Genomic DNA, 13,635 nt, shown 5'->3' on the forward strand with positions numbered 1-13,635 from the left:
AAAGTTGTAAAAGAAGCCTAATTCTATTTCTATCAAGGAAATATTGCCGGAGAAATTATCTCTCAAAGTTGGCGAGAATTCAGCAGTGTGCATTTCATAGCTGCAAGATTAAGTCAAATAAATAACTGTATCTCTGCAAGTATCACAGTGGTGAAAGTAAAACTTTACCAATCTTCACAGAAAGGTGTGTGAATGCTCACACACAATTTCAGCAAAATCTGTGCTGATCATGTGGGAGCTTTTTCCATAATTAGAGCACTTGGCATGGAATGGACTGAGTGTATAATCTAGAAGTGACTCCCATTATTATCAGTGAGAGGAGATTAGTACAAATCAGAATTTGTTAATCTAGCCTTTAATGAAGCAGTCATCAGGCATACAGGTATCAGTCATTTTAAGTAGTGACAGGAAGAAGCTGCCACTGCAGGTTGATTCTGTAAATAAACTTAACAATAAACATTCATATATCTGTAGAGTGATGTGGTAAATTTGCAGAGGCCAGGGTTTGAACACGGGTCCCACTTTCACTAGGCAGATGTGTAATAATCTCTGTGACACCCTGGCAGAGTGGCTTCATACAACTGCACATGCTACCTAGCACGCTTCCCTCCTCAGTCCAAATTCCCATTCATGCCTCAGCCCATTGCCCACTTTGAATCCCGACCTTGGTACAAATTTTCATTCATAACTTCAGTCTGCATGCATATGTCATGGACATTTGGGACTTGAAAATGTCTCTGGAACCATATAGTTTCATTTGAATTAATATTTGATAATCTACTCACTTTTTTGTTATGGGAGTCACTTGTATATTATGTTGTACATTGGTGAACTAAAATTTTATCATGATCTGATTTATAGCGTGTCAGTCCACCATTGGAACGCAATACCACAGCAAAGAGCATGTGATGTATTCATGAAGTCGTAGTTAGGTTTCCAGAGGTATGTGCCAGTAGACATAGATGCAAGTTATGCAATTCTCATAAATCAGGGGTTGATGGTTTGTGAGCGTACAGCTGGTACACAGTAGCTTCCCAGATGTGTGCTATTAGATTCAGATCGAGCTAATATTGTGACAAACATTTCAGCGCAAGTTCACTGTCATGATTGTAAAACGACTGTAGCATAATTATGGCCTTGACACAGATAGTTATCCCACTGCAAGATGCCATCACTGTCAGGGAAGACATTGAGCTTGAAGGGATGCAGCTGGTCCATAGTAATTTTTATGTAGCCCACAGATGGCATTGTGCCTTTTCGAAAATTACAGCAAATCACGTGGAAATCCGGATGAATATCCCCTATAGCATAATACCACACCCACCAGCCCTCCTCTGTGGCACTGTGACAAGTGTATCTGGACATGACAGTCGACCTGGTGTAACAAGAAATGTGGCCCATCTGACCAGGCAGCACACTTCCATTGATCCACATTCCAATTTACGTTTACACACACACACACACACACACACACACACACACACACACACACACACACACACACACGACCACAGGGAGGGGAAGGAATAGCAGGGTAGGAGTTTGGGACAGTACTGCATGCTAGTGGGAGCATGCAGCGACAATTTGGAGAGAGGCTAGGCCAGCTAGGTGTTGTCAGGAAGTTTGACAGAGGCTGGGAGTAGCAGAAAATGAGAGAAGTAAAAACACTGGGTGTGTTCATGGAATAGAGGGTTGTGTAGTGCTAGAGAGGAAACAGGGAAGGAGATAGATGGGTAAGGACAATGACAAACAAAGATTGAGGCCAGGAGGGTTAAGAGAGTTCCCACGTGTACAATTCAGAAAAGCTAGTGTAGGTGGGAAGGGGATAGATGGCACCGGCTGTGAAGCAGTCATTGAAATGAAGAACGTCGTGTTGGATGTTGTGCTCCGCAACAGGTTGGTCCAGTGGTTTTTTGGCCGCAGTTTTAGTGGCTTTCATGCAGACTGACAGCTTGTTGGGTATCATCCCCATGTAGAACGCAGCACAGTGGTTGCAGCTGAGATTATAGCTCACATGACTGGTTTCACAGGTAGCCCTGCCTTTGATGGGATAGGTAATGTTTCTGACTGGACTGGAGTGAGTGGTGGTGGGAGGATGTATGGGACAGGTCTTGCATTTAGGTCTAATACAAGGATATGAGCCCTGAGGCGAGGGGGTTGGGAGCAGGGGATGTGTAGGGATGGACAAGGATATTGTGTAGGTTCGGTTGGCGGTGGAATACCACTGGGGGAGGGGTGGGAGGATAGTGGTTAGGAAATTTCTCATTACAGGGCACAAGAGGCAGCCGTAAACCTGATGGAGAATGTAATTCAGTTGCTCCAGTCCTGGATGGTACTGAATCACAATGGGAATGCTTCTCTATGGTTGGACAGTGTGACTTCGGGAGGTGGTGGGTGACTGGAAAGATAAGGCACAGGAGATTTGTTTTTGTACAAGGTTGGGAGGATAATTACAATCTGTAAAGGCATCAGTGAGACTGTCGGTGTATTTAGAGAGGGACCGCACATCACTGCAGATGCAACAACCATGGTTGGATAGACTGTATGGAAGGGACTTCTTGGTATGGAATTGGTGGCAGCTGTGGAAGTGGAGGTATTGCTGGTGGTTGTAGGTGTGATATGGACAGAGCTACTGGTGTAGCCATCTTTGAGGTGGGGGTAAATATCTGGGAAGGTAGTATGTTGGGTTGAGTAGCACCAGGTGAAGCGAATGGGGAGAAGGTGTTGAGGTTCTGGAGGAATGTGGATGTGGTGTCATTGCCTTCAGTTGAGATCATGGAGATGTCATCAGTGAATCTGAACCAGGTTGAGGGGTTCAGGATTCTGGATGTTTCAGAAGGATTCCTCTAGATGGCCCACCAGTGGGTTTGAATGGGACTGTCCATACTAGTGCCCATAGCTGTATCCTGGATTTGTTTGTAGGTAATGCCTTCAAAGGAGAAATAATTGTAGGTGAGGACATAGTTGTTCGTGGCAGCTAGGAAGGAGCTTGTTGGTTTGGAATTCGTCGGGCTTCGGAAAAGATAGTGTTCAATAGTGGTAAGGCCATGGGCATTAGGGATGTTAGTGTAAATGTAGGTGGTGTTAATAGTGACAAGCAGGGCACTGAGTGGTGAAGGAACAGGAACTGTGGAGAGTCAGTGGAGGAAATTGTTGGTATCTTTTATATAGGAGGGTAGGTTTTGTCTATTAGACTGAAGGTGTTGGTCTAAGAGAGCAGGGATTTCATTGGGGGCACGGTAATCAGCGACAATGAGGTGTCCTGGGTGATTGGGTTTATAACTTAAGGAAGCATGTAGAAAATAGGAGGGAGTGTTGGGAGTGGTAGGGTTGAGGAGAGAGGTGGACTGTGGGTTGAGATTCTGGGGTGGGCTTAATGATTTGAGGAGACTGGCGATGATGCTGGCAGGGTCCTTATGCCATGTAATCTTTGCAGTTCAAGACAATAGTGGTGTAGCCTTTGTGAGCATGTAGGATTCTAAGGTTAGGATCAGTTTTTAGGTGGTGGATTGCAGTTCTTTCTGTCGGTGTAAGATAAGTTTGCATGTTAAGAGTTTTGGGGAATTATGGTGAAGCGAGATTAGAAGTAAAGACATTCCGTTAACAGGGGTTGTTTTGAGGGCAGTGTAGGTAGATCACAGTTGGAGTTGTGAACTGAGTTAGGCAGGGTTCAACATTGGTTTCTGGTTAAGTCTGATTGGTAGAGTTAGTGGCTATACGGACTGGGAGGAGAGATGGTCTTTACCAAGTCCTAAATGATGGAATTTTGGAGTGGGGCAAAAGGTGGTGCCTTTGAAAAGCACCAATATTTCTGTGGGGCTAAGGCTTTTGGAGTAAAGGTTCATAACTGTGTTTTGGATGCTGTGTGGTGGTGGGAGTGAGTTTTGGAAGGTGAGGGTTAACCATGCAGAAAGAACCCCAATCCACCGTGTAAAATCTGATTCTGACATTATCTTTACATGCTGACAAAGGCTACGCCATTATTTTTTTGAACCACAAGGACTTTCTCACCAAAAGGGCTCCACCAGCCATAGATTAATCCTCCCATAAAACCTGCCACATTGACCCCATTCCAGAAATCCAGCAGGATCTCTAGTCTCTCCTCAAATCCTTAGGCCAACACCGACCTCTCCCCAGAGTTCATCTCTCTATTCACCCCATCACTCCCCGTGCTCCAACCTCCTACGTGCTTCCTAAAGTCTATCAACCTAACTGCCCAGGACACCCCATTGTGATTGGTCACTATGCCACCACTGAGGGAATCTCCCCTCCCGTAGACCAACTCATTCCATCTGTTACCTGGAATAAACCCTCCTATATAAAACATACCAATCACATGCTCCAGACTCCACAGTTCCTGCTCCTTTACCACATAGTGCCCTGCTCATCACTATTGATGCCGCCTCCCTTTACACTAACATCCCTAATGCCCTTGACCTTACAGCTATTGAACAGTACTTTTCCCAACACCCAATGGATTCAAACCAACCACCTCCTTCCTAGTAAACATGAACAACTATACCTCACCACAGTTACTTCTCCTTTGAAGGTATTACCTACAAACAAATCCAGGATACAGTTATTTGGACCTGTATGGCATCACCTATTCATGGGCCATCTAGATGAATCCTTCCTAAACATACAGAATCCTAAACCCTTCACTTGATTTAGATTCATTGGCATCTTTGTGCTCTGGCTCTTGGTGAGGACACCTTATCCACATTCCTCCAGAACCTCAACAGCTTCCCCCATTTGCTTCACCTTGTCCTGCTCAACCCAACAAGCCACCTTCCTCGATGTTTACCTCCATCTCAGAGATGGCTGCATCAGTAGCTCTGTCCACATTAGATCTACAAACTACCAGCAGTACCTCCACTTAGACAATGCCACTCATTCCAAACCAAGAAGTCCTTTCCAGACAGCCTAGTCACCCATGGCCATCACATCTGCAGTGACAAGCAAGCAGCCACTCTCAAAATACACAAAGGATCTCACTGAGGTCTTTGCAGACTGTAGTTATCCCCCCCCCCCCCCTCAAACTTTATCTTTCCAGTTACCCACCACTTCAGAGTCCCATTAAATTCTGTACCAGGGTTTTGACTAAATCTCGTCATGCCTACTATACTGCCCACCCCTCCCACAGTGGTGTTCTGCAGCATTCCAAACCTACATGATATCCATGTCCATCCCTACACATCCCTTGCTCCCAACCCCCTTGCCTCCTGGCTCATATCCCTGTAGTAGCCCTAAATGCAAGACCTGTCCCATACATCCTCACACCACCAGCCACTCCAGTCCAGTCACAAACATCACTTATCCTATCAAAGGTAGGGCTACCTGTGAAACTAATCATGTGATCTACAAGCTAAGCTGCAACCACTGTGCTGCATTCTACATGGGCATGGCAACCAACAAGCTGTCAATCTGCATGATTGACTGCCGACAAACTGTGGCCAAAAAACTTGACCACCCTGTTCCTGTAACCCTCCTGGCCTCAGCCTTCATTAGTCATTGTCCTTACCCATCTAGCCCCTGCCCTGTTTCCATTCGAGGACTATGCAGCCCTCTATTCCACCAGCACACATAGTCTTTCTCCATTACTCCCACCCCCACCCTCTCTTTCCCATCCTCCATCTACCTCCTGGCTGCACTGTGTGTGTGTGTGTGTGTGTGTGTGTGTGTGTGTGTGTGTGTGTGTGTTCAATGAAGGACTTGACTCAGCATGTCCGCTATATAGTGAGTAGCAGCTACCCTTTCCATAATATTGTTTTTCTAACTTTATATATATAATCTTTAAAATGTAAGTAGTCATTCACTCCTAAAATGCAGAGATTTTTCCTCCTCGTAGCTGTTGATCTAAATTACTTTTGTCATTTTATATATATATATATATTTTATGTTTGCTTAGGACTGCAAAGTATATTTGTGTGGTACCAAATATGACACCGTTTCGGAAGGCACACCCCGACAAGTTGAAATCGGGATGGCGGAAAAATATGCAGAGGGCCTACAAGCAAAGTTCATAGAAACATCAAGCAAAACTGGGTATAATGTTGGTATGTAATATTAGTGGTGTACTTGGGAATTATGAAATTTATGATTAATACTTGTCATAAGTCTTGTTTTCCCACATAAAAAGTTCATTCTGCCTGTTCGCCACTTGTAGGTGGATTTTTGTTTTATTTTGTATGGCTTGTGCTTTTGTTTGTTTAAAAAAGTGTTATTACAAATGATCACACTGTTTTTATATACTGATCCAAAAAGAATTAGAATTAATCAGTAATTAAATAAAATCAGCCAGATCTATATCTTTATTTGTAGAGAAACTATTTATTCCTACACTCATATAAAGGGTGCATTTAAGAAAATTCAAAAAATACTGTAAACAGGGAAACAGAAATAATGTGTAAACTGAACAATTAATATGTTCCGTTATTGAATTTTTGCCAAACACACATAGATGGAATCGGTCTTGGAATAATTTTGACAAAAGTAATTATTTGGAACCAGAAGGTAGGTAGTATACTCACTAACTAAACAGTATGAAATTCATAGAAGCCTCACTGATTCTGTTGGAGAATTTTGAAATGGTATCAATACTTACATTGCCACCTTGATCAAAGTGTAACATGATTGAAGATAACACTGAAGTACAAACATCAATAAGAAGTTTAGCATCACCCCAATTCCCAGAACTCCTGAAGACAGACGTTGACTGTGGATATTGTATCACAGACATAGTCCCTTTGACTGTTCAGCGATGTTGCTAAACCTACCCAAAGATGTAAGCAACCATGCATGAGAGGGGGGGGGGGGGGGGGGGGGGGGGGGGTGAGGGAGGGTGCAAACTGGGCAACTGCCTAGGGTGGCAATAGTCATGGAAAATTATTCCTAAAATTTAAGTCTCCCTCTCACAAGGAAAAATTAGTTCATGCAAAATGCATAAGTGTTTTATGTAGTGTCATTTACTCTTGATATTATTAGCAAAGATAAGAAATAGTTCGTTATACTAGTAGTGGAGTTTATTAGTTCTTTGTTTTTCGGTTGATGATTGCTACAAAGTGGTTTAAATGGTGTTAATTAACTAACTCCAATGAAAATATTCATGTATATTATTTTTTCCTCTGCATAAACAAGACATATTTCCTGAAACTTTTCTAGTGCTTGTTGCTAGAATAGTAAAGTGTAGCAGATGCTCTCTGTATGATTTCCATGCAGACTACTGAATATAGTTTGTGTTAGTTGGTTAAATGAAGTGCAAGTGACTTATGCGATTTCTGCTCTGTCATTAATGGATGCTACTTAGCAGTATTTTGATAATCACTGAAGAAAATGGTTGGAAGAAAGCAACTAAGTGGAACTCGGTGCTAATCTTGGGCACAAGAAAAAGAGAAGCAACACTGAAGAAAGTTTCACACCTTGGTGTTTTAATAAAATCTTCAAAGAATTCTTGTAGAGAAGAAATGCACTAGAGTCAAATTGTAGAAGACAAGGAAGAAACACTTATTCCGAATAAGCCCGAAGATGAAAGAGCACTTCCGAGCAAACTTTCTTCCCCCCCCCCCCCCCCCCCCCTCCGCCAATATCTGAGAAAGCTGGCAAGTAGTGAAATTGTTGAGAGATTTAGTGTATTTGAAGAGTCAGGGAAATAAATCATATTCCAGTGTATTTTGTGCCTTTCTGTACTCTGTATTAGAGAATAAGCCATTATGGCATACAAACCAAAAAGACTGGTATGACATTCCAGTTTCATTTGCCATCATCAGTCTCAGATGTTTATATGAATAAATGTGTGTTTAAGTCAATAAATAAACTGCAAAAGAGGATAGAGGCAATAATAAAGTAACTTCCTGAAATTTATTCCACTCTTCTACTTATGCACCCTGTACATTTAGACTCTGTACCATCTCTTTACATGTTACTGATAACCAGAAGTAAAGAAGTCTTTTGGTTGCAGTCACAGCCAATGTGTGTGTGTGTGTGTGTGTGTGTGTGTGTGTGTGTGTGTGTGTGTGTGTGTGTGTAACCTTTTCAGCTGCACCACACTTTCAAAATGATAGAAACCCAAATTATATTTTAGGAACCTAAATGGATGAGTCACTGGATGCTTAGTTGGAACAGTAGGATGGATGTTCCAAGTATTTCGAATGAAGTGTTCATAACAACTACCACATTTGCTTCACTGTAAGGGCAGGCATTGTCATAAAGAACAAAAACTCCCTTCATTGAGTGGCTAGGTCACTTGTAACAAATGGCCTGTCGGAGCTCCCAGTGTTGCAGTGCAACGCACTTTCAGTCTCACCATGTGGCTGAAATTTCATCTGTATGACCCATTGCATGTCCCAAACTGTGATGAGCACAGCCCTGTTGTCTGATGGAATGTTTCCATGCCATGGACAGTTGTTCAGTTTTGGTTGAAAGTTGTGAACATCACCCACCCTGTATAAATTCATATCCCGAAGTCCTCTACTTCCTCAGCGTACCAAGTAAGGTGCTGCAAAGGCAGAACAATCCTGTTCATGCAGTCAACATGCAGGGCACCCAGTTAATGAAACTTGCACTGCTTGTGCACAGTGCTAAATGGTTTCGTGTGAACAGCCTACAGCACATGAAGTCATCAGTTGTCCCACGCAGGTCATAATGATACGTTCCATATGCCTTTTGTGGTTTCAGTTGTCACTGCCACAAGATGGCCATCATCGGTCATTCAGAGTTAGAGTTGGTACTGCTTTTAGTTCTCCACGGACCCAGGAGACGGGCATCCCACAGGGTTCTGTCTTGAGTGTCCTTCTTTTCCTCATTGCTATTGATGGACTTGTGGCCTCTGTCGGTCCCTTGGTCGCCCCTGCCCTGTATGTGGATGATTTCTGCATTTGGGTTAGTTCCTCCACGATGGCATCTGCAGAGCGGCAGCTCCAGGTAGCTATACGGCGTGCCTCTGCATGGACCCTCTCACACGGGTTTCAATTCTCTCCTTTAAAATCGCGAGTGGTCCACTTCTGTCGCCGTACTACGATCCACCCTGATCCACAGCTCTATCTCGCTACACAACGATTGCCTGTGGTCCCACAGTTTCGTTTCCTGGGTCTTCTTTTCGACAACAGGCTCACTTGGCTGCCCCATATCAGACTCCTGAAGGTAGGATGTTTCCGTAAACTGAATGTCCTTTGCTTCCTTGCCCACTCCTCTTGGGGTGCGGACTGTTCCCTCCTTCTCCGTCTTTATCGTGCTGTAGTTCTGTCTCGCTTGGACTATGGTTGTCAAGTTTATGGTTCAGCTGCTCCTTCCACACTGCACATGCTGGATCCAGTCCACCATCGTGGTATCCGTTTGGCCACCGGTGCCTTCCCTACTAGCCCTGTTGATAGTCTCCTGGTTGAAGCTGGGATCCCCCCCCCCCCCCCCCCCTTTCTGTTCGGCAGTCCCAGCTTCTGGTGTATTATGCACTCACTATCCATTCCTCTCCCACTCATCCTTCCTATTCTATCCTGCTCCCAGACCATGGACGTCGCCCACCCGACGGTGGGCTGCGCCTTGCATCTCTTTGCCGTGATTTTCAGCTTCCTTCTTTGACCTGTCTTCCTCGCTCCCTGCCCTCCACTCCTCCTTGGTTAGTTCCTCGGCCTCGACTTCGGATGGATCTCCGCCGCGGTCCGAAAGATTCCATCCCCCCCGTGGTGTTCTGTTCCTTTTTGCGCCAAATTTTATGGGAGTTTCGAGATGCTGTTGTTTTTTTACACTGATGGCTCTAAATCTGCTGATCGTGTTGGGTATGCCTTCACGTCCTCTGTTGGAACGGAAAGTCATCTGCTGCCACCTACGTGTGGGGTGTTTACTGCGGAATTGATGGCAATTTCCCAGGCCCTTACCTTTATTAAACAGTCCCAACACAACCGTGTTTTGTTATGCACGGACTCGATGAGTGGCCTTCTTGCTATTGACTGGTGTTTTTCGCGCCATCCCTTGGTCGCTGCCATCCATGACCATCTCGCTGATATTCACCGTGCTGCTTGTTCTATTGACTTTCTTTGGGTCCCTGGCCATGTGGGTATCCCGGGTAATGAGCTCGCTGATCGTTTGGCTGGGGGAGCAGTTACTTACCCCCCTGTTTTCTGTAGCCCCTCCTGCAGCGGATTTACGGCTTCACATCAAATCCCACTTCGCACAGTCATAGGCCAATTCTTGGGAGGCTACTCCCCTGTCTAATAAACTTCGTGCAATTAAGGTGACACCAGGCCCGTGGCGTTCTTCCTTTCGCCTCTCCCGAAAGGACTCGACCACACTGTGTCGTCTCCGCATTGGCCATACTCGGTTGACCCATGGTTTTCTTTTGCGTGATGAGCCACCCCCACTATGTGGTTGTGGAGCCTTCCAGTCAGTAGCCCACATTTTGGTTGAATGCCCCCTTCCTTTGGCTCTGCGTGCTAAGTACAGGCTCCCCCACACTTTACCTTTGATGTTGGCTGACGATTCCCGGATGGTCTCTCTGGTTCTCGGTTTCCTCCGGGAAAGTGGTTTTTATTCTCAGTTTTAAGGTTTTTAATCTCTCTCTGGTGTTGGGGCAGGGCGGTGAGTGGGTGTCTCCCACTGTAAGCAGTGTTCGGAGATTCCTGATTCACCTCCTTGACCGAATTCCTCTTTTCTTCTCCTTTTACTCTGTTTTTACTTCTTCTTCTTCTTCTTCTTCTTTTTTTTTTAAAAAAAAAGGCTTGGTTAGTCTTTCTATTCCCATACGTACTTTCTACATTATAGCAGTTGTACCTTTTATGTCACAGGTGGTCTTGCCTATGCTGTTTCAGCATAGTGTTGGGTTCGTTCTCTTGCCGACTTCCCTCATTTTGTTTTTTACCAATGACAACATGACTGCCTTTTTACGTTTTTTTCCTTTTTCCGTTTTATTGTTCTGACTTTACTGAGTTGTCCCATTAGCAGAATGGCGCATATTTGAAACAAGGGACTGATGACCTTACTGTTTGGTCCCTTAAACCTCAACCAACCAACCAACCAACAAGATGGCCATGACACTCTCGATCTGATGGTTTCCCTTTCCCGTGCTAAACTCCTATATCCAGTCTAAACACTGTTTTCCATGATAAACAGTAGTCACCATACGTGGGATGCATTTCGCTATGCATTTCGATGGACATTCTTCTGGCTCACAAATACCACACAACCGAACTCTGTACTGCTCATATACACTTAAGCAGCACACCTGTTCTCTTTGTACTGACTGTCACACGATGTCCCGCATCCTCCTACGATAAACAAACCATATGAAATTGATATTTCCAATGTTTTGACTTACCCTTGTAACAATACAACTGTAGTTCACTTTGTGATAGCTGAAGAGTGCAGTTGCACTTGGAGTGAGGGAGGGCATTGAGTGGTGGTGAAAGGCCAGTTGCCACAATGGAAACATTTTTGACAGTAAAGAATATACTGTTCTAATTCAATATACAATTTACACAGTTGAGTGGGGCAAATAAACCTTACTCTGTTGTCCCTGGCTGACACTGACACACAGGCAATGGCTTCAGCACTGGGTGCTGCATAGGTGCCATGTGATGCTGGCAGAAAGCCTGTGGCAGGCCAGTAGTCTCCAGAGGCTATGGCCATGACATCAGCACCATCCAATTTCTCTTGGCGGCATGGAATCATGGTGGTCCCTTGGCTTAGCACGCATGTGCTGTAGTGGTGCATGGAGATGGCAGAGTGTGGGCTTCAGCTTGCTGCCCTCTATTAGGAATCAGTGGCTGGCACTGAGGCATTAAGTCCCACGATAAGCTCAGAGCTGGAGGCAGCAAGGACGGGTCAGGTTGGCAAGGCAGTGGCACTAAGTCCATTAGGAACTTTGTGCTGGTGGTGCAGGGGTAGCCCAGTCATGCTGCTGGTGATGCCCGTTTGTCTCTCTGCCTGGTGTGGCCCTTGGCGGCATGGTGATACTGCTGGACTCTGGTGATGACAGAATGCTTCTACCTCAAAATCAAAGTATATACCACTCTGAAGTGCATTTGCTTTGCTGAAACCCGACCCTAAGACATGTCACCCACAAGAAGACACATCCCCTGGTGTGATGCCATTGACCTGCCTGCTGTGGCTATTACTGCTATGTGGTGCAGTTTTCTGCTGAGTTCGGTGAGCCTCATTTTGCAGTCGCCTTATATGTAAGTTATTCTGACCCATGTTGCCACACTTGCGGATACCGGCCTGCCCCCACTAATGCAATGTTTCCCTGCAGCTTTCTCACATCTTATGATTATTTTATCCAAAAACTGGGTAGTGGTATTACATAGCCTTAATTATACTTTCCATGTTGCTATGCAATGCTTTCTAAGTTTTTATTTATGTTGAGTAACCTATCCTTGTTCGTAAATTGTGTTTCCCACAAAAACTTTTTGTGTGTGTCTTTAATAAGTGGGTGTGCTGTACCAACAGCTAAAAATTATTGTAACTATATTCAATGTTTTGTTAATAGCCAATACTTAACATACGTTCACTCTGTTTTAAATTTTCAGATAAGCTTTTTCAGATGATCGCTGAGGATTACCTAGACAGTCCAGAACCCAATAAAATTGAGGAGACAATTACGCTCACTCAACTGAACAAGCGAAGAAACTGTTGTCCCTAAGTGTCAACAAATTTTTCAAATCCTCTGTCAGAAGAATCCGTCTGTTTTTATCATAAAGGCTGTGAAAAATTACATATTTTATTACTGTATATGGAAGAGACATTTTATGTACCGCATTATGCAATATTTGTTCTGAAAGAGAGTAATGTGGATGGTACTTCAGAAGTTTTTGCTTTAAATAGTATTTTTAACAATTGTTATTCACATGTTATTTATAAAAAGATATTTATTAAAATTATTTTGCACATTATACTTGAAACATTTTTCCATATTGTTCATTCCTATTCCATCTTTCAATGATTGTCATAATCGAGATTCTACTGGGTGTATCTCCTATGAGTCTTTAGACAAATTTTTCTGTTGGTTCCCCTGATATTCGCCGCTGCATTTCTGCAAAATGTAGGTGAATTCAGCCCAAACAAATAGTGCTTATGCAGCACCCAGTGTTGAGAAATATTAGGTGGTTTATCTGTAGCTGTTGAAATAGCTTTTAAAATGAAATTGTGTGTTGATTAGGTAGTGGTACCAAGTTAGTCTAGTACAATAGTCAGCCTAATGATGTCTTGAGAGATATGGCACTATGCAAAGAATATCCATAATTCCAACAGTGACTGACTAGGGTTGGTGCATGAGGTTGCAAACTCATTGCAGCACGAGACAGGACAAGTTGAGCAAGGAAGATGTGGTTAACAGGTGTTCACTGAGCTTTTGCTGTCTGTTGTAGTAATAAAATGATAAAGAATACAATATCCTCTTGTCAACTAAACTTCCAGGTATTATGAGAAGTGATGGATCTTATCTAAAAAGAGATGTACAAAAAGAAAGATTAACAAATGTGTGTATTCTGTTTCCTTAAGCTGATATCAAATTTTGACTTTCAATTATTTGTATGTTGGGCAACAGTATACGTTTGCGTAAAAATTTTTAAAATATATCTTCTGGAAATGTAGGCAATGTCTTTCGTTTCTAAATTACTTCATTCTGAAAATGATCTCTGGATACACCAT

General features: G+C 43.7%; 1 protein-coding gene across 2 annotated transcripts in view; it reads left to right on the forward strand.

The window, feature by feature from the left end:
• The window catches only part of LOC124795764 (ras-related protein Rab-24-like), a 54,355-nt gene extending 41,477 nt beyond the window's left edge, over positions 1-12,878 (forward strand). For both annotated transcript variants that reach the window (XM_047259848.1, XM_047259849.1), the window contains exons 4-5: positions 5,909-6,056; positions 12,516-12,878. In XM_047259848.1, the coding sequence (XP_047115804.1) occupies positions 5,909-6,056; positions 12,516-12,628 (261 nt within the window). In that variant the 3' untranslated portion in view covers positions 12,629-12,878. The remainder of the gene's footprint in view (positions 1-5,908; positions 6,057-12,515) is intronic.
• The last annotated feature ends 757 nt before the right edge of the window (positions 12,879-13,635 follow it).

The sequence above is a fragment of the Schistocerca piceifrons genome, chromosome 4 (assembly GCF_021461385.2).
Source record: "Schistocerca piceifrons isolate TAMUIC-IGC-003096 chromosome 4, iqSchPice1.1, whole genome shotgun sequence".
Lineage (NCBI taxonomy): Eukaryota > Metazoa > Arthropoda > Insecta > Orthoptera > Acrididae > Schistocerca > Schistocerca piceifrons.